The 22,163-nt window shown below is 40.6% G+C and overlaps 1 protein-coding gene across 8 annotated transcripts in view; it reads left to right on the top strand.

Annotated features, from left to right (window-relative positions):
• The window catches only part of fbrsl1 (fibrosin-like 1), a 330,931-nt gene that overhangs the window by 145,537 nt on the left and 163,231 nt on the right, over nucleotides 1–22,163 (top strand). For all 8 annotated transcript variants that reach the window (XM_077560536.1, XM_077560539.1, XM_077560537.1 and 5 more), the window contains exon 4: nucleotides 812–847. In XM_077560536.1, the coding sequence (XP_077416662.1) occupies nucleotides 812–847 (36 nt within the window). The remainder of the gene's footprint in view (nucleotides 1–811; nucleotides 848–22,163) is intronic.

The raw sequence follows: 22,163 nt of genomic DNA, 5'->3' as shown, positions 1-22,163 counted from the left end.
GTAATGTTTGAGGTTTACCTCTGGGTAAATCTGGATGATATGTCCTTAAAATAAAATATCAGATTTTTTTCCCCCTGCTGTTTTACAATTTTAATGGGTTCCACCTCCTGGCCCTCACTTGCTTGTATGGCTTATAGAAAAAGCAAAGGACGATGACATTATTCAAAAAAGGCCCTTTTTTTTTTTTTTTTTTTTCTTCCTTTGGAGATTTTATTTATGTATCCTGGTACCAGTAAAGCTTTGAAAAATTTTCCACTTGCACAGAAATTATATAAATGCATTTTTTTTCTTTGCAGATAATTAAAAAAAAAAGATCTTGTACTTTGTCAAAACATATGGAAACTTGATCCTAAATATTTGTACATTTAAAATGTTGAACAGTTTAGTCATACACTGAGAAGACCAACAGCAGGGACTCGATTTGAACAACTGGAGCAGCAAAAAAATTATTATGGGGGGGTCCTCATAACATATTGCTCAGCCCTATACTAGAGGTTTTGAATGTTGTTGTTTTTTTACATGATTCCGTTACCACATTTTAACACAACTTTGTATTTGTAATTTTACAAAATATTTCAAGTTTTACACATTTCCTCTGTAAAAAATATAAACAGCTGTATATGGCTGCTCGCTTAGTGCCATTGTGGAGGCCCGAACATAAGGTAGTGGTCTGCAGCTGCAGCATACATGGCGGGCTGGGTAAAAGGTTAACGTGAATATTGATATTAAAGCGGCACTGCTTCATCATGTCTGTGTCAGGGAGTGAAATGCTCCTTAAAGGTCATTCTTGTTCTCCTCTCTCTCCCTACAGAGTTCCACTCACTCGCTGTCACGCCGCGACTACTCGGTAAGTGACATTTTCATGCTTCATAGCTTTATGGCCAAATTACAATCTTCAACGACCTGCTTTATGGCCCCGGCGCTCTACATTTTAATTATGTTAAATAGTGTAATGGAGAAATCATATTAGAAGCATTAATTTTGTTGGACTGATTAAATCGTAGCAAGGTGTCCTGTACTACTTTGGCAAAAAGTGTGATGTTTTATTAGCATCCATCTTGGCTCCTTCCACTTTTGCGTCTTGTATTCAGTTGTATTTTCTCTTACGTCCTACCCCTTAGTGGAACAAAACAATGTAACAAAAATTTTGTTAAACCAGTGGTTCTTCACCGAGGTTCGATGGAACCCCGGGGTTCGGTGAGTCAGTCTCAGCGGCTTGGTGGAGGTTAAGACACACCCGACTCATATGATTGATTTGGCCATCATTGGCTGCAGATGATCCTTTGGCCTATCTGGAGCTGTAGGGTATTTGGTGCGCTCAGTAGTCAACTTGTGAATGTTGTGATGGTACGTCGTGCAATTTCTTTATTATTGAAATCCCTTCATACTATGTTGAGCAAAAAAAGAAAGTGGTCGGACGAATATGTGCAATATAATTCACATGTATAACGGAACATATGGTTTTCCACAGGGTTCGATTCTGGGGCCTCTGCTGTTTTCATTGTGTCTAGTGCCCCTGGGTTCATCTTAAGAAAACATTGGTGGCTGTTTTAAAGAGTTGAGTGATGTGAGTCAAGTCAGCGTCCGAAGTGCATGATTTGCAATGCCAATTTGAGCAATTGTAGTTGAGCACAATTCTCAAGGAACACTTTATTAAGCTGTATGGAGGTGGGGAACACAAAAACACAGCGCTTTCGGAATTCAAGGTGACGAGAGCCAGACTGGATGAAAAGCTACTCTCCCTGTGCATTTTGTTCACCAGTTAACCCCATTTTTGTGTGTGTGCAGTGAGAGGATATTCATGTTTTTCATGGTGCAACAAGACAAAACATACACCCACAAAATCTTCAGCTAATTCTTTCACAGTAGACACACTAACAATTTGTCAGCAAGCTATTTTTATCCGGTTAAAGCATCCTTTGTCTCGCCCCTCTGAGTTTTAAAACCGCACATTTGTGCTCTCATTTCAGTGATGTGTGTAGTCTCTTGGTAATAGAGACAGCAGTCGTCCTTTTTGTCCTTTGCGTAAAGATGAGCTCATAATAGGAACATTCTTTAAAGTGTTCTACTTTTAGCTGATGAGTGGCATATGGCAATTCATATTGCAAACTGGAAGCAGCCATCTAAACAAACAAAACAACTACAATGGTTGACATGGTTTGTCATTGCTAATCGGCCTCAAAGGACTGTATTAAAGCCCCTAACAAAATGTAACTTCAAAAGACATTGATCTGCATGCATCTTTTTTTAAAACGTTGTTTTAATAGAACATGTCACATTCCGTTCCCCAGCGGCTGAATATTCACAGATGAAAACAAGTATGTCCTTCCAAAAAAGCATGTGGAGGCCTTTGGCTCAAGCTGTCAGTTTGAGTCGGCATAGAGCGAGGCTGTTAACGGGGGTCGGATATGGATGTGGCGAAGGCTCGGTGGGTGGTGATTTGCAGGCGGCATTGTGCAAGCAAAAGATAGACCGGTAAGGAGGGCAGGAAGTCTCATGTTGTCTGTCTCCACTTTCTGGCTTTTCGACATTGCTATCTGCAGTGTTTGTAGCCTCCAGGCATCTCCTGGGTACTGAGCTCTGACTCTCAATCTGCTCAGCTGCCGAGCCCACTTGATTTCTGCAGGCATCTCATCTGTAAGTGCTCCGGGCCTTACAGAATGATGGTTTCGAAGAGGGGGGCAGAGGTTGCGGGGTCGGGGGGGCTCCAGGGAGCTTCCAGGCAAAGGCTGAGTGGGTAAGGGAGGAGGAGTTGGTCTTGAAGAAGGCCAGGGGCTGGACTGAGTGTTATGACTGGAGGAAAAGGGAGAGAGAGGCTACGCATGTGGGTGGAGGGCTATGTTGGAGGTGGAAGGGTGGTGTAGGAGGGTCAGCCAGGCTAGTACAGAGGAGGGCACCAACAAATGCGACAGAAAAGACAGTTGAGCTCTGCTGCATTGACATCTACTGCTCGGAATTGCTACAAAATGTCATGCTTGTTTATCAAGATTCTTGTTTGTCACATTTTGAAATAATTACACAGTAATAGGAGCTAGGGGACCTTAATGTTAATGTGACTCCTTTATCGGGATGCTTGCTGAGTTGAGATTCTTTGTAAAGTAAACCTGTTTGGAACATTCCACAGGCAAACAGGTTAATTGGAAGCAAGTTCTCGAGAGTGAGATTAAGAATAAAAGGAGTGTCCCTAAAAGGCTCAGTTGTTCACAATTAAGCATGGAGTGAGCATCACCATTTTGTGAACATCTGCGTAAGCAAAAAGTCCAAAGGCTTCTCGACATACTGTGCAACTGCAAGGACTGTGGGGATTCCATCATAAGTGGTACAAATTATCATCAAAAGATTTAGTGAATCTGGTGAAATCTTTGCATGTAAGGCCAAAAACCTCAGATCTCTCAGGGGCACCGTATTGAAAACCAGCCTCTATGAAGTTTATCAGTTTGACCAAAAAAATTATTGTTGTGGTCTGAACTCCCTCGCTATAACGCAGTTCACTTGCTGTTTCGCTGATTTTTTGTGGGTGCAATTTTGCATGCAATTTTTTTTACAGCTATGTGCCTATTTTATAAAATTTATGAAGGTTAGAACATTGAGAATGTTTAAACAAAAGAGAAATGTGAGAAAATGTAAATGCATCGATCAGAAAAGTCTATAAACTGTGTGGTGAGGGGTTTTAGAGCCTTAAAACATTTATAATAAATGTTAAAAAGAAGCTATAACTACTTAGCGGGTTTCATTTATTGCGAGTATTTTTGGAACCTAACCCCAGCAGAAAACAAGGGAACATATCAGACTCACAGTGTATTATCATCAACAATAAAGTTTTGCATGGTTTATAGATCATGTTTGTGCACTAAATGGTAAAAAATACTTATTTTCAACAATTTATTTCATTTACATTACCATGTTTTAATCCATTAAGGCGAGCGCGTGACCGTGCTTCTACCGTTAAAGCCGGAGCACTCCAGCGCTCTTCTCCCTTTAAAGTCGCGAGAGCGGATAAGTCATTTGGTTTTGTATTGACCAATTCTTGGTCTCTTAGCCGATTAAATTCATCAGAATATGCACGAGAGGTTGACGTTGGCCTCTTAGCGAGACTAAAACGATACATATACGTACAGATTAGACATGTACAGCCCGTAGGCTAGTATATATACAATATATTTATGTTTATATATATCTATATATTTCTATACTGTAAATGTATAGCATCGTATGCTGAGAAACGTTTCTTGAGAGGAGTAATATGGTGGCCTCGCGGCTTCAAAAGTTTTGGCCTATCGGCTATTCAGATGGTTCGTCTTCTTTGCTGATTCTTCTCATACGCTTTCTCCCTGTGGCTGCACTACAGCGCCACTCCAGACTTGGCATATACATTACAGCCGTTAAGCGTCCTCAACGTCCTCTTTTGGACACACACGTCTTGAATCGTTTCTATGTGTACCAGATTCTTTTGAGGAACGAAGCCGGCGTTTATTCCGTGTGAACACGGCCTTAGTGCTTCTTTTCCTTAAGCATAATTCTCTTTGACAAGAACAAGTTGCGATAAGGAACTAGAAGCTAAATTGAGTGCACACCTCCTATGTTTATTTTTATTGTGAATGATGAAATTGCTCGACCCAAAAACACTTCCCGAGATATCCTCATCCCGACCTTTCATCTCTTTTTTCAGCTGTGACTACTAATAGAGAGTCTGTTCAGTCTAGCAGGGATATGTCACAGCAGGACTGACCCCCTATCTTGCACAGTGTGAGGGGCTGGATATGGAATTGTTTATCAGGGTGACTTTATCCTGTCTGCTTTGTGCAGCCTTCATTACAGCCTGGCCCATGTTTGGGAGACAATATATGTGCCTTGTTTCCTGTTCTGCTACGTGCTTGTTGTTTCAGTGCGGATGGGCCTGGACTCAAGCGATTTATCACTCTCTCAGGGGCTTTTTGATAAAGAAACCAGCACCCTCCTCTGTGTCTGCAAGATAGGAGTTACAAGAAGCAGGGAAATTGTCAGAAAATCTCACTGCAACTATCTGCCCATTCTGTCACTACCCTTGGGCTGGATATATAGTACAGAGGAGGAGACCGTTAAGCTCGGCATAAAAGACAACACACCACCGTTTCCTTGAGTTAATTGAGTTAGTTTCCCACCCCCTATATTTTTTACCACCCAAGGCCAAACTATGGCTTATGTTTTCATGCACAATGAAAGCATCAATCTTTGTCTATGCAATATAATCTCACTTGACTGTTTTGGCAGGGTTTATCTTTGTGCAGTCATGGATTTAAACCTTAGCCATGCAGTTTAGTTGAGCAAAGCTTGCCTGGAGCTGCCACACACCCATTCTTCACTTCCACTGCTTGGGGTGTCATAATCACATTTAATGCTCAATGACTCCAACATTTTTGGAGGTGTGTGTGAGTCTTTTTAAACAGATTTGTAGAGCTCAAAATTCACTTTGCTGTTCCAGTGATGATGCATTTTTCAAAGTAGTCAAGAAATAATGCTATAAGTTACATTTAGCTTTTATTAGTCTGTATTCAATTCATATTCACTAGAATAGTTGTTAAATACAGCAAGTGATAGATAAAAGACAAGATTTAAGTCAGTAGTGTCCAAATTATGGACCTGGGGCTATTTGCCTTCCACATTTTAGCGCCCCGCGGCATCTTTCGACATGGCCTGCAATTATAACAATAATTGTTTTGTTTTTCTTTAAGTGTTGGAGATAAGGTGGGTGTCGAAAAAGGATTACCACTAGTACTACTACTAATGAACTTAAAAATGTCACTGCAGTGAATAAAGAAAATTTAGTTTCAGAAACAAAAATGGTTTTCTCCACTTTCTTTTTAGTGTCAAGGTCTGATTTGTGAACATATCATGTCCGCAAGTTTGGTCAACCTACTACAGATTGCTCTTGTTTTGATTCTGAAGAGGAAGATGAGATTCAGCTGCTGCTCAGTGGTGGGGCAGATTTACCCACTTACTGTAAATACTTGTAGCTCGCGGAATTCTGGACAGATTTACAAATGGAATTGTTTATTAAAAACCTTAAACAACGTGGCAATGATTCAGGTTGAATTTTCGTATATATATTTTTTTTAAATGCAGCATAGTTTTTGTGTCAAAGCAAACAAAAATGAAAATCAATTGACAATTTGGGAGACTTGAGTAATCTAAAGCTATTTCAAAGTCTGTGCTCCAATGTCTGTAATGTTATGAGTGATTGAATAGCCCTTTCCCAAGATGGCCGTCCTGTGACAACGTTACTTCTCATTGGCTCACAGCATGCACAAACCATTTGGTGTTCTTCTTTATGTAGCTATTTTTCAAAATAACTTCATCATTTAAATAAAGTATAATCGCTTGATTGACTGGTTGGTTTTACGGTGTTTAATAACTACAAGTAAACATTGTATGGCCCTCTAAGGGAAAAGTTTGGACATTATTCAAGTAAAAGATGTATTCCTGTATATGAAGTCTCTTAAGAATACTCTCTGTCTCTCTTTGTCTATAAATTTCTATCTCTGCCACTGATTCCTTGTCAGTGGGGCATGCAGGTGTCTCCACAGCAGCGGTTCATCACATGGTGAAAATTAGTGCAGGAAACCAAGAGCACAGCAGGAGTGGGTCAGGGCCCTGACATCGTGCTGTTCTTGGGGTGGGGCGCTGCCTGTCAGTGGCCTCTCCATGAGGGCTGTCTGCCATGAAAACCTATTTGTTTATCCCTGTGTGTGGTCCGGCTTCAGATCCCGGGCCCTGCTGCTCTCTACACATCAGGAACCTGGGCTGTTGCCGTTAGCAACAGATAAAAATTGCTGTTAACCGCAACAGGGCCCACAACACATCAATCAAAGGGTCTGCAGATAAAGGCTTCAGTCTTCTGGGGCCCTGGCTGAATGGCTTGGCTGAAAATCCTTTTCCAGTGGCTGAGCACATACAGCTCTGGTCATAGCGCTCTGCAGCCATTCAGAGGTGTGGAGACAAGTGCGATTTTTAGCTACGCTGCTCGGGATTTGTTTTAATGGAGATGCATTAGAAAGCCACAAATACAATGGGCACTCTGGACAGGTCATTTAAATAAAATGGGACACTTTAAATTTATGTTGAGTAGTCCTCTGGAAAATACCCGCCGTTGCTTAAAATGAACTGTTAATGCCTTTGCCAATCGGTGTTTCTCTTAAGGCTGCTCATGATCTGGTACATTCCACTTTGTCGGGTTCTGTCTGTCCTATTTCTCAGCACTGAATTGAAATCAACAACTGAAAATGGCTAGCAGCCATACTTTTGAAGGAAGTATTGACATTTGTGTAAAATATATTTTTGCTAAAGGTGCCTTTGGTAGTTCATCTAAACATTTACCAATCGAGTTTCATTACCCGTAAAGTAAATGTATGGTGATGGCTTTGGACCGAGCTAATGGAAAAGAACAATACTAATCTTTTATTCTATTAAATCCAGTTCATTTATTTCCAGGATATACCCATGTTGAAGTTGGTCCAAATGAAGCACAGACTCTCGCGGGTAAACGCATTAGCTATACCCCCTAAACTAAGCCTTGAATATCATCACTCTCAGTTTGTCCTGGATGCACTGTCCCCTAACTCACATTTGGCCCACTTATCCAAAACACTGTAGTCCAACAACGCTCTAAGGATTTGTTTCCTTTAGGCTTTCTGCCCATTAACTTTCACCGACACTGTAGACAAATAAAGTGGTAATTCCACTTTATCATATGTTACATATACCACAATCAAGCAGCAATTACATGCTTCTTCCATTTGTAAGAGGTCCCAATGCCGATGCGGATGTTTTAATGAGGGCTGTAATGAACGCTCAGGGTGTTTGGCAAGTCTCCGAGATTGCGGAGGCTTTTATGGCTCCCCATTATACGTACAATTTGCATCAGCAAATTACAATGCTCCATATCATTATCCAGCACCAAGGTTTGAACATAAATTAGAGCTCCAATTACAAACATCTATCTTGGAAATTGGAAGACTATCGTAGCAACTCACCAGAGGTAAGTAGAAGGGAGAGAAAGCCTCCTGTGGATTGTGAATGAGGGTTCTATAGAGATAAGATTGTCTTATATATCGCTCTGATGGGAACGTTTGGCTTCCAAAAGGAAGAGACTTTTGAGGAAAAAGAACATCTGCTTGTTGTGTTTTGGCTGTCCTTGCATGCCTTACCCACTTACTGCTCGAAAAGTGTCTACAGCAAAAATGTATACAGTATATTTCTATGCCTCAAGATACTCTAATTTCTCTTACGGTAAAATATTATCTTAAGCGGTAAAATTGCTTTTCATTGGGGCAATACAAACTTTAACCATGCCAAAGTAATTGAGGGGCTGACATTTCTGGGAAAAAGGATCTATTCACTATCCCAAACATACAAATTCATCCTTGAAACGCTCAAAGAAATGAGAAAGTGCGCCTTTCACCTAACCTAAGAACCCTCAACAAAAATGAATATAGTGAATTGAAATGATATGTTAGGAGTGCCATGTTAGCGAAGAAGTAGCTTACATTAAGATATTGATAGTATTGGAACACCTCTCACCACACTGTCTCAATTGTGACTGCACAAAAAGTTGCCACGTAATACGCAATACGTGGAACTTTATTGAAACATAGGACAAAAGGTGAACAGACAACCATGACTTGATGGGCGTGGACAGGACGCAACTGGACTGGGCCTGACATAGCGTAGCTCGACCGGACTGGTTGTCGTGACTGGACAGGACGTGACCTGGCAAGACATGACTGGACTGGTCGCCATTACTGGACAGGACACGATTGGACTGGTCACCATGACTGGACAGGACGTAACTAGACGTCGCCGTGACTAGACAGGGTGACTGGACAGGATGCCATGACTAGACAGGACATGACTAGACTGGTCGCCGTGACTGGACAGGACGTGACTAGACGAATGAGCGTGACGTGACAGGGCCTGACTTGTCTTGACTTGACTAGCTGTGGAGTGGCTATGACGATGGGGCTGTGACGATGGCTTGGCTGTGACGATGGCGTGGCTGTGACGAAGGCTTGGCTGTGACAAGAAAAGACACACAAACTTCCACACATAACGTTGACAATGCACCCACACTGACTGAACAAACCCCACAAACTAAATGCACCTCTGCTTATTACTTGACAAGACACACCTGGGGAAGCCACAACCGGCTGAGGGCACTGATAGGTTGACACACAAGGGAAGGGAAGACACACTGGAGGGTGTGGTTGCATTTAACGAGAAGAGGGGATGGACACGGAACACAAAACAAAACACTGAACACAGACAACAAAGAACATCCATCCATTTTAATAACCGCTTGTCCTCACAAGGGTCGCGGGAGACGCTGCAGCCAGCTGGCTTTGGGCAGTAGGCGGGGTACACCTTGAACTGGTTGCCAGCCAATCGCAGGGCACAAAGAGACGAAAAACCATCCTCACTCACAATAACAACTATGGACAATTTGGAGTGTCCAATTAACCTGACATGCATGTCTTTGGAATGTGGGAGGATACCGGAGTACCCAGAGAAAACCCACGCAAGCACAGGGAGAACATGCAAACTCCACCCAGGAAGGCCGAAGGCTGGACTCGATCTCACGCCCTTTACACTGGGAGGCGGACGTGCTAACCAGTCAGCCACAACAACAAAGAACATGAAACAGACAAAAAAAACAACCCCACAGAACCAAAACATGACACATTTAGGGTTTAAAGTAAGCTATTAATGTAAGCAATGTTATATTATTTGTGAAATTCTGCTATTGGGGGTGGGTCTTGGTTCCTAACAGGAAGGACTGAGTAGAGTCAAGTTCTTCAATGACCTTTGGGGGTTAAGTGTTTCACTGTATTGATTTCTGAATCTGGCACAGAAACTTCAGGACACTTTGACAACCTCCATCTTTGTGCTTGTCTTTGCTCCCTCACAAAAGTCACAACCACATTCTCCCATCTAATTTAAAGACACTAAAAACATCATTGACTCGTTGGTTTTGGATGGTGTTGGATTGTGTTTGGTTAATTTCTTTGGAATTGAAATTTTTCACCTAAAATAGTGAGCATTGTCTTTTGAATACAAAGCATTGCTCATGACTGAAGGAGTGTGTTTGCGTGGGAACATTCAAAAGAAATCCCATATTCAACACCCCCAACAATTATTCGCTACAAAACTTATCCAACTTTTCACGACATCCATTAGTTAAGATGGCATCACTCTCTAACTCCTGTGGCATTGTTACCTTTCGTTGAATCCGCACAAACAAATTGCACTAAGTAGGTCATGTTCTGGCACTTGTCTTCTAATCACTCACAGAACATCATTCTCCTTCACGGCAGCCCCTGAGCTTTGCTCCTGGGATTTCACGAACAACACATACTTATTTGATTTGCTGTCAGTGTATATCCTTTTTCTTTTACTTCTCTCAATGTATTCCTCCTCTTCCCTTGCCAACTTTGCATCTGACTATACAAAAGAAAATTTTCAATGTCTCCAAAGGCAACACACACACAGCCCTCATCCCCTCTGGTGCAAGTGTCTGACAGGAGCAGCAAGTAAAGTATAAGATTACAGAAGAAGCTGGAGCAATTATACCTCCAACTGATGCCGGTGTGTTTATAAAGAGAGTAACTGTTAATGACAGTGTTTTGGTTTCTCCTGAGTCAGGTACACAGTGGATGGAGGTCTGCTGTTTTTGTCATCCTATAGCCTTTTGCTACATAGTTCTACATGAGCTTTTGTTTGTTTTTGTTGTACGCTGCTGTGATTATACCTTTACAGCAAACCAAGACACTAATAACAGAAGCCACACATTTTATTTTGTGTACATGAGATTTCAGCTAAAAATGTCGGCTAAAAATCTTAATTGACAACTTTCCTTCTCAGTAGAGCAGGAATGTCCAAACACCGGCCTACATTCCCATGTTTCTTTGCAATCAGCAGTATGCTCTAAAAATCCCATTTTACTCAGCTCATTTCAAGCTTATGTTTCCCTGTATTCGGCTTCATGCTTTTGACACAAGCTGGGCACTGCTCTTAAAAAGCAAGACAAGAGTAAAAGAAGAAGAGTAGCATATGTTATGTCTATAGATATCTATGGTTGTGTCACCGATGTGAAATTGAACTGTGAGTACATAAAATGTGGTGTAAAAAAGGGTTCTGGATAGCACAAACTTAATGTGAGCTACATAAAATGTTATTCTTAGATAGTGCAGTGGACCGGTAAAATCTAGGCAGACTTCGGCCTTGTCTAAGCTAGTCCAGGTATACAGCAAATCGGTCAGTGTTAAATTTCCAATATTTGCTCAAATTTGCAGTAACACTGTTAGGATAAAAAGTTACACTGTCAGAGTACCGGCAAATTTCCTTGAGTGTTGCGGTCGATGTTGGGTGTAACCTGAATAGCACTACCTTGAGTGTTAAATTGACCAAACCCTAATTTCCGGTGAAGTCAAAACTTTCCAAATTTTCTAGTGTGCTGTCGACATTTCAATAGCGATACATCCAGTTGTTGTTGAGGTGGCGTGATACAATGATCGCCTCCCGACCCTGAGATTGTAGGTTCGATGCCAGGCCAGTGTGACAATTTCAAAGTATCCTTGAGTCAGATACTGAACCCTCAGTTGCTCTTGATGCCGTGTCATCAGTAGTCAAAGTGATTTGAGGGCCTTGTAAGGAGGAAAAACGTTATATAAAGTACCATTTAGTAAAGTGTAGTTTTAGTTAAATGTTTTAACACTGACACAAATGCAATACATTCATGTTTAAACACCAGTTAAGTGTAGTTTGGCAAAATTAAATTAAATGTTTTACACAGACACCAGTGTAGAGTACTTTCAACGTTACTCAGTGTTTACCAGTGTAACACTGATTAAGTGTGAATAAAGTAATACTTTGAAAAGTGTCAGATTTACACTCATTAGTGTGGACACATATAAGCACTTTTCTAGTGTTAGATTTAACACTCTCAGTGTTAATCTAACACAGGCATTTTGCTGTTATATATTTTTTTCTGTTGAGTAGAAAAGAGATGAAATGCGACAAATTCCTATTTTCCTTTCCACATGTGCGCTTTACACAGTCTGTTTAAAATGTCTTTGATATGCCATTACCCTCCGACTGCCTCATTTGACTGATGATAAGAAAACTAACAAATTAATTTAACCTTTCATTTACCACAAGATGCCAGCTGGATGCATTCAATATAAATGACTACCAGACTCACCCTCCTGTCGGACATCATCCGCACGTTACACCGCTGCCACTGTGCCCTCGGTGTGTGGTTGGCCTTGGCCCTCATCACACTGGGGCACATGGGAGATTAACCGGGCCGGCTTACTCACTCAGCAGGTTCCCCGACTCCCTTCCACTCATCCTAACCCAATCTGCCAGCTAGCCTCCTGCTCCACCGAGCCATGGCAGCAGGGCACCACAAGCCCGGGCCGCCTTCATTACGCCTGCCAGATGGGCTGAGAATTTGATTTGAACTCCCACCATGGGAGGAGGGATGGTGAGAGATAGAAGAGGGAGGAGAGGAGGGCATTGGTAGGGCTGAGGAAACTTGTATGGATTAGAAAGTAATGTTTTTTTTTGTTTTCATTTATGCTGCAAGTTATTACACTTTAATGCGACACCCCTGGGATCTTGCAGCATTAAAAGCCTGTCATTGAATAATCGACACTAACTACAAGCAAATGCTTGGGAGAAATGAAATTAGCGAGTGCAGCAATTTGGCACGGTGATTATCGTCTCCTTGGAGGCACTTCCTGATGATTTAAGAATGCTAACATTTAAGCAAGTCAGATCTGATTACTCTTCAAGGTTAAATCGAGCTGTGTCGGAGGCAAAGCTTGATTAGGAAGGTCTGTGTCTCCCTTCATCTGCCTCTCTTCATGCCCATGTTTCTCGTTTTTGCAACAGCTCTCTGCAGGCAGAAAAAGGGCTAGGGGATGAAATTTGTTAGATCCTGATGGCATCTTTTGCCAGCTCTTAATTAGATCAGCAAGTCTTGCTTTCCAAGGTGTAATTTCTCCTCTACTAAGTACCATCCTCATAAACGATTTGACCAGTGCTTTGCTAACTACCTCAGTCATGCTAAAATTTGCGTATGCCACACTTAGTGTCGTACTTTGAAACTACCAAAAAGTGTTTATTACTTTTTAGGCAGAAATGTTTTTGTTGATCTTATTTGCTTTATTTGGAATAGATAGAATTATTGTTATTGTACAGTAGTGCAGCGAAACTGGAATGCTATTGTTATGCCATTCATTGTTATGATTCAGAAAGAGAGAATGGAATGGAACCACGAACAAGGATAATGACAAAGACAAAAAATGAAATGTGCAATGCTTACCATATTTATTTTCTGCCTTGGTTATGCATTCTGTATGAGGCACTTTTAGTACTGGTATGTTCTGGTCCAGTATTATCTAAAATAGGGTGACCAGATTTTCAAAATAAAAAATCAGGTCACATTTTTCATTTTTTTTGCTGAAAATTAAATATACAATACATTTTCACCAGGACTTATTCATAACAAATTTAGTTACTATAGCCAATCCGGTGACCGGTGGTTATATTATTACTTTAGCTAATGCTAAAGCTTGGTTGACAGTCCAACAGTGCTACACAAGACACTGCATTCACCATTATCAAACCTTTTTTTTTCTGTCCCAGCAATTATGGGCTGTATGCCAGGTACTTCCGGTGAAAGTGACAAGCGTGCCTATGTAACATCCGGTCCTATTTACTTTTATTAAGATTGATATGTTTTCCACTCTATCCCTACGCGATTTATCTCCCTTTTCTTTAGGTAAGTCCTGTACAACATTACACTATTACAATAGGAGGAGGAGCTGTTGTTCCAGTTATATGCCTGCTACACATGGCTGGATATTTTTCTGCTGTTGGCGGCGATCCACCGATGTCAAGTCTCCTCATGCGAGATTAAAACAAAAAACAAAAAATCACGACACTACAGTGCTCGTTGTAGGTTGCTACTTAAATGTCTTAACATTTTTCATTTGCGTTGACTATCTGATCTGATCTTTTGTCTTGTATGTAACGCTCTTGCCTATGTCGCAACAGTAATCGGAAACCGAGTAAGCGCATTATAGTTTCCGCCAGAAGTCCCGCCTCCTCTGTGGCATAAACCACATTGAAAGCTGGCTGTGCCGTTTACCTTGCACCAGTCTCGCATTGTAACATTGCAAATATGCTGACAGAAAAGCTCAGCCTTTGTTGAGTCTGACCTGCGACCAGAGCATTAAGCTAGTTGGACTACATATCCCATGATTCTTAGACATGGAAACAGGAAGTAGTACTAGATCTGGTATGACAAAAACATACCTGCTCACAATTTGATGCGAATAAGAATGGCAATGCTAATTTGAATGTGAAAGTAAATATGACGGAATTTAACTGTTAAATGTTTTTTAATAGAATTAATGAATCGTTATGACAACTGTGTAATTGACATATACAGTACATGGCCCAAAAAAATTGGCTCACTGACTAAACTAAAATTAAAACAAAAAAAAATGGGACGCCGGGACAGGACCTGCGTAAAATTAGAACAAAACAATGTGGCTAATCACCCTAAGGCTGCAGGCAGACATATGCACATCAACTTAGTCCTCTCTATCTCAAATCTTACTAAAGCATTGGCAGAGCTTTCATCCACTGAATGCATGTTCCAGTGAGTCCTAGGTTGTAGAAGTGATAGGTGATGAGGATAATGATGAGTTGGACCAAGAAGGTGGTGGATGCAGATACATTTTGTTGGGCCACATGTGCTAAATCCTTCTTTGAACAGTAATGCGTTCGGCAAAGTTGAGGAAAGAAGTGTTCTACTTTTATCTCTGCATACTAAAATGTTCCATAAATAAAAACACTTTTCACAGCAGTGTTGAACTGCGTTTAAAGTAAGACAGGAGCAACAAATTGACTTAGGGGAATGTCTATTAGTTTTTCCAAGCTGTTTTCTCCTGCAGGGGTGGGAGGAAATCATTGCAAGTCAAATGTAATCATGCTGCCGTTGGGTTATACACTGTCTGGAATAATAATATTAGCTTGCTCGTATACCAGCCTTGCAATTTGAATTTCTGAGGTACACGTAAGGAGGCTGATGCTAATCACAACCAATCACTGATGTTATCAGACTTATTTTTCCTTATTTATGATGAAATTTGGCAAGCTTGAATTCATTAGCTGTTGTGCTTGCTTCATGTAGTCAACAAGGGTGTCTGGAATGTGGGATTTTAATTTTGCCTATTTGCATGCTCTTAATACAGTGCAATATCTTGTGTCTGCATCACAGCCAAAAGGTTCTCTGTATTGTGAGGTTATCACAGGAATGGAAGGAAAACAAAATTGTAAGCAAGCGTTTGCACATGAAGCATACATGCTTAAGTATGATTAGAAGAGATTAAGGTGGGGTTGATTTGCCTCTGCGAGGACCCTGTGACAATTTTGGAATAGATTGTGAACAGCTTTTGTGAACACACTTTTCTTAATCCCTTGCCAAGTGTTTGTGCTCACCTTAGCTAAATTGTTTACATTAAACTACTGTATGTTTCCATCAGTTGCAGAGCCGGTGCCCCAGAGGTTAGACACCAAGGCCCTGGAAGCATTAAATATGACTTTTAGACTTAGGCTTTCTTTCTGTTCAATGATGTGTTTGATAGTGCCAATCAATAAACTATTATGTGAGTAAGAATAAAGCTTTGCATTGACTGTAGTGACACTGCGACATTCATGAAGAGAACAATCACATTTTATTTTCAGAGTAGACCAAAGCTTCAGGAGGGGTCCCCAACCAAGGTTGTGAATCCAACCCCTCAGTCAAGCTATTTTGTGATCATGTATCCTATTTCCATATCATCTACCTATCATGTATATAAGATGGAGTCATCCAATGTTCTCCTGGGTGATGTGATCCACAGAGAGATTCATTCATACGTAATGATAATAGATGGGCTTGGACAGGGCTACTTATTTGACAATGATTGAAGTGCTACTGTGATAGACGGTGAAGAGGACCTCCTCCCATTCCCCTCCCACACCTTAACCGTTGCTCCCTCTTCTGATCACACCTTATTTATTTTCCCCGACCCAACTCAAGGTCTTACCTTATTTTAAAATAGAAATATCAAACAGAATTAAAATTGCTCGCTCACCCAAAACGGAAGCCCGTGTGCTTTAAAAATCACACATTTGTCCCCACAACTCATAGTTGCAAAGCCAATCCCCCTCTGTCTCCCGCTGGCTATGAGGTAATGTGAATTATTCATGCCAGCAGGGTCGTGGTGTGCTTCATCATGTTAAAGTGCCCATGACATTACCGATGGTGCCACCGATGCCCTCGCACTGCCAGCTCTGCTAATGCATTAGAAAGTGAGAGATAAAAAAAAGACAGTGAGGACAGCAAATTATGACTTCATGTTAGTGTTTTTTATTGCATTTAGTATTTGATTAGTTTTGATGATTTTATCTATCGTCTGTACATATTTACTCTTTCTGTCTTTTGTATGTCTGGCTATCTATCTATCTATGACTTTGATGAACATCCCAATTTGAGTTAAAGCTACAGCATAAATGTAATATCAAAATGATTTTTTTACAATCTGTAACTTTCTTCTCACTGTCTAGTATTAAAGTCAGTAGGGATTTATAAAAGGTTATCTGTTTTGTGTTAAAGAATTTATTCAGCAAGTTTTTAGTGCCGGCCGTGGCTCAGGGTGTAGAGACGGCCGTTCAGTAACCAGAAAGTCGGCTCTTCGATCCCTGCTCTCCCCAAGTCATGTGTGTTGTGCTCTTGGGCAAGGCACTTCACAAACATTGCCTCCAGTGCTACTCACACTGGTGTATGGAAGGTTTGAATGTTTGTGAGTGCATGAATAATGTAAAGCGTCTTTGAGTGTCTAGAAATATAAATCCGATACATTATTGTTATTAGTGAGAGAATATTGTTTTTATGACGGATACCACGTTTTTCCAAAACAATAGCATATATATTTTTTTAAAGACCTACCCAATATGGCATGTTCCTTAAAATTGCATGACATTAATTGCAAATTTCTATTTTTTACAAGAGGCGGCTGACACCACTATCGGCATTTGCGCTGACCATTGCTAGTTTTTTTTGCTAGCTCTTTTTATCTGCGACTGAATACATTTTCTCTCCCACCCACTTTTTTACTATATTCTAAGTTTTAAATCACCATCCATCTTCTCATCCATATAACCTGAGAGAGAGCCCGTTTCACTAGAACCCAAGGGTTTTCTTTATCATAGTGTGCATCTATGCTGGGAGCGCTGATGACGTGTCATGTTCATCAGAACTCTGGAATTCAAAAAGCACACTTGAAAGTGTCAAGTGAAGCCCCATGATCATGATATTAGAACTACGGTAGTTGCAAAAGAATAAACTTCCACAAAATGGAGCTGTAGTGGACATATTGTAGTTCCATTGGGAACGACGATCATTCAACTCCACTTTCTGTCCTCAGGGTGTTGGTTATCAAGACTGATTGATAGAAATTTCCAGGCCAGCAAACTCTCCTAGCATACCTCGTCTCTTTACTCGTGCCCAACCCATCTTTACAAACAGACCCTCTCAGAAAATATTGTCTGGCCGCTGGAAATCTTAAAATGAGCAAAACGAGTCCGGTTCCACCCGAAAAACAAGATGAAAAAGTTGCACAAAAGTCTTTCCACTGTCAGTTAGTGTTGCGCCAACCTCCGACATTCACTTTGTCAATCTTGTCTGACTTTTTTAGAAACCACCCACTCTCCTGTAAAAGAGCTGAGAGAGATGAGCACAACTGATACTGTGGTTCCCATACGCGTAGCGTTCTGAAATTTCGCAACAGCGAAAGCGGGTACCGACAGAGGAAGCCGGATAAAATCTCACCTTATTGGAAAACACAGTGAGACAGATCTAATATGAGTAAAAACAAAAAAGTATTGGCTTCATAATGACTCTGAGGTTTGCCTAGATTTCAGACAAATCTTTGGCTAGCCCCAGCCAAACCAAACATTCCACAAGTGTTACAACAAAGATGCTCACATTTGTATGCATTGTTTTATTGTGTGATGACAAATGAGATGAATGTGGTCGATTTAAATGAACACAATACGATACAATATTTTGTAACCATTCATCTAAACCATTTGTATTTACATTGTTCATAAACACTACTCACATTTTATATGGGTGTGTAGTGGTGGCGGATAAAAACATGTTCCTCCATGTACTGGAGGATGAGCCAGGCACCACGTAGGCAGACTGTTTGGCCTGGAAATAGCAAGTGTCTGGCTCCAGGGAGCTCGCATTCTCGTAGCCAAGAGATGCTATCAAAGTGGACCAGCCGTTGTTTGCAGACAAGAGGAGAGAGGAAGGAAGATGGTAGATGGCATCAGCCTGTTTGTTCTTTTTCCAACTTCCCTAATTATCCCCTAACTATAGGTTTTGTAAGTTTTTTTTTTCCTTGTCTGTTATTCAATGTGAGTGGATGAGGGATTTTTTTTTTTACATTGTAGCAATCTAACAATATTATGTAGAGATTTTTTCTTAAAAATAGTTTTGAAATCGAGAAATGTTAACAACAAAGTCACAGATAAATGCATCAATCGCATTGAGACACTTTTTTTTAAGACAAAAACTGTCAAATCAGCAGCCCTGTCTAATTTTCGACATTCAAACTTGAAAACAGTAACACCCGGAGTGAATGTTTAATGCATGGAAGACTCCAAGGAAACTACTTAAAATGTCAAAGATGAAAGTAATACTACATTCAATATAGGTGGGGACTACTGTATTACATTAATCTAATCAATGAGGAACTTTGTGATAACTTCATTTAATTCATTCTGGATTTTCAATCTAATAAAAACATTTGATACAAGTGAATGTTTTGACATTCAAATAGATTTTGGTTTATAAATAGACATGTACAGTATATGAACATAGCCAACCCATGATTTAAAAAAAAAAGAAGAAGCTTTTTTTTTCATTTTTTAATAAAATGCAATTATAGGAATAAGCTGCAAGTTGGCTACACTCTAGCTTTTAAAGTACTTTGTGTCAACTTGAGCATTTTTTTATCCAAGGCTCATTATTCACTTGCAATCTGGAAGCATGGGGTCCAAGATGGTCAGTATTCAGATCTGTATCTCACTGAGGGGCGAACATTGACAATGCTAGCAAATATTGATTTCACGTCAGGGTTCGCTAAAGGTCACAACTGTTCCCTAAACATTCTCTAAATATGTTTAATTGTTCTTTAAAGTTTTAATGTTTTTCTTAACCAGAAACAACATTAAAACAGTTTAGGACCTCGAACGACCCCAACACTCACAAACATTCGCTCCTCAGTGGGCTTCTTTCTTCAGGCCTCTGCAAATGCTAAATATAGCAACTAAATCTCTAAAGTGACAACACTGTATCACTCACTTAAATGAGCTGCACACAGTACAATGCAATAGGAATAAATGCAAAACCACACAAGCAAAAAAGGTAATAGTTAGTGGTAATAATCATTGCAATTCCAAACTGCCATGTTATTTTGAAACTTCAACACAGAAAAGGCTACCAGGGCTGTGACCATGTTGATTGACAACCCAGAAGCTTTGAATCAGTATCAGGTTTAAGCACTGCATGCAGCTCGGAAATCTTCACATTTTCCAATCAAGATAATTGGGATTTTTGTTAAGCTTGTCAAACATCAGGAAATTGACACGCCATGAATGGCTGCCCCCAACTGCCCCTTTTCTCCACCCATTAAAGATGCTTGTTAGCTGACCTGCCATAGGCTCTCATTTCTGTGACGGCTCAGCAACAATCTATTACACTGACTATGAGCCCACGCATCTCATAACTGGCACCAAATATTGGTTTTGCTGATAAATTCAAAAAATAAAAAGTCACATTAACGAGGAAAATACACCGGCAGGCATGTTGGCAGGATGTGGGTGGCTGTCCTATGGGAGATAAATCTCTGGGATGTATAAATAGTTACAGCTTCACCCAACGGGGGTCCTACCACCTCCCCTTCTCAATATTTCCTGTGTTCACGGTGCCTCGCAGCTGGCTAGACACGAAGCGAACTGAAAGACAGTAAAGTTTACCATCTCCACAGCCCCCACTCCAAAAGCAAACCTTCAGGGTAATGTTAGATCTTTTCATAAGTTACAAAGATGTAATTAGACAAATTAGCTTAGCAGACACGAAGGATTGTGTCTTTAATTGTGTGTTGCCTAAATTTGTAATTAGCAAGCAGTCACTGCTTTAAACTCCCATATTGCACCCGAGGCCTTACATCCATAACCTGACAGGCCTGTAATGAAGGCTTATATATCCCACAGGCTCTGCGTGTCTCTCGCCAACCGAGTTTGTTGTTATGATTCATGCTGGGTTGCTGTAAAAACATATTGTTTATGCCCAAGTATCGTTTCTTGTGGGGTTTTCATGCATTCCTTTTAGCATAGTGATACAGTCAAATCAAATGAATGTTTTTTGTTTCCTTGGAGGCAGAGGGATTCATTTTGGCCAATCACCTTTGTGGCTCAATTCATCAGAGCATCTGTCCAGGTCTCTAGCTGTGAGTAGCACCTGGGGAGCTGGTGAACCCTTCCGACATTGTAAGCTCCGCTTTTAATGACTCGCCGATGATTATGTTCACCAAGCGCTTATTATTTATCAGGTAGGATAAAATTCCATTTGTATCGCCCCAGGTCCTCTCTACTTCCATTACAAATTAGATGCATGCTTTTCATTTTGGTAAGTACTTGAATCCAGATGACGTTGCCGTATTATGCTTCAACATAGTCTTCCTTCACCCGACTCCTTTTAGACTGAACTTTCAGTTCCAAGATTGAGGGAGAAATGCCGAATGTAAAAGTCTTCTTTGTCCAAACCATCCAAACCTCTTATCTCATTATCCAGGTTTGTGAGACGTTTGACTTAATCTTTTTCTTTTGTTGGATTAACATGCATAAATATGTTAAAGTCTGGATTACATTATTTATGGGTTTTATTTAAGAATGTCATTCTTCTGAATGCTAGATATACTGTACATTCTGAGTGCTTATCACTAACAGCTGCAAAAATCCCCTGCTATGACAATGATGCTCGTCCTACATATTTATTCAAATGTATTTTCTTTTTTTGGGGGGGACGTGTTTGTGTTTACAGATCTGTGAGTGTCAACTCTCATTCATCGTGGTTCAGAAAGTGCAAATTGGAGTCAATTGAAAGAGAAAGAGAGAAAACCTCACCTTAGTCTTTTTAGTCCAGGACTGTAGGTACAGTTCCATTACCTGAATGTGGCCGGCAACTGCACCGCTTGGCCCTAATCCAAACTGTCTACATACAATGTTTGTAGCGAAATAGGGAATTCACAAAATATCGAAATAGAGTTCACTGTCAGATAAAAGACAAAGACGACTTAAGACTCAAAGAAGTGTAAAAAGTCTTGTAGCTATAAATGTCCTGTAGGATGCCAAGTTACGAGTGTGTTAACTATAAAATAAAGTGTGTAAAAAGAGACACAAAACAGAATCTGTAGAACACCACAAGTTACAAAATAAAACAATGACAGAACAACTGTAGTGATTCTTTATCACTACTTACTACTCGTTACTGGAATTGCTGCAGCCACCTGCTGACGACCGGTCCCCAAAAGCTAGTGTTTGTCGGGTGTCTATTCATCTCTTCTCCGCGACAGGAGCTTGTCTGGAAACTCAGATCGGAGTTAATCATCCATTTTGCAGAGCATAATTTCCAGTTGTCGTAAAGTGTCATCTGTGTCCTTAATGCACGGGTGTCCATACTACTGGTGGCCTTTTGCAACCTGCCGTTCATTTTTCAGTGGCCCGCGCCAAATCAAAAATAAAAAGGAAGTGACCGTTGAATAGCCTATAGCTAGGGTGACCATATTCCCGTAAACAAAACAAAAAAAGAGGATAGTTGCCTCCGGCGTTGAAATTGTGGTACTTGTCGCAGTTGCACCGTGTACTTCACCTCCTATTAGTTACGCAATGCCAACCGGACATTTTCATGAATTTATAAAACCCCTGGACACCCGAACAGGATGTAAAAAAAAAAAAGGTCTGTCCTAGGGTAACCAAATGTTCTCTTTTAGGAGGACATTTAG

The sequence above is a fragment of the Vanacampus margaritifer genome, chromosome 3 (assembly GCF_051991255.1).
Source record: "Vanacampus margaritifer isolate UIUO_Vmar chromosome 3, RoL_Vmar_1.0, whole genome shotgun sequence".
NCBI classification, from domain to species: domain Eukaryota; kingdom Metazoa; phylum Chordata; class Actinopteri; order Syngnathiformes; family Syngnathidae; genus Vanacampus; species Vanacampus margaritifer.
The sequence above is the reverse complement of the archived record's forward strand: the minus strand, read 5'-3'. Positions and strand labels throughout refer to the sequence as shown.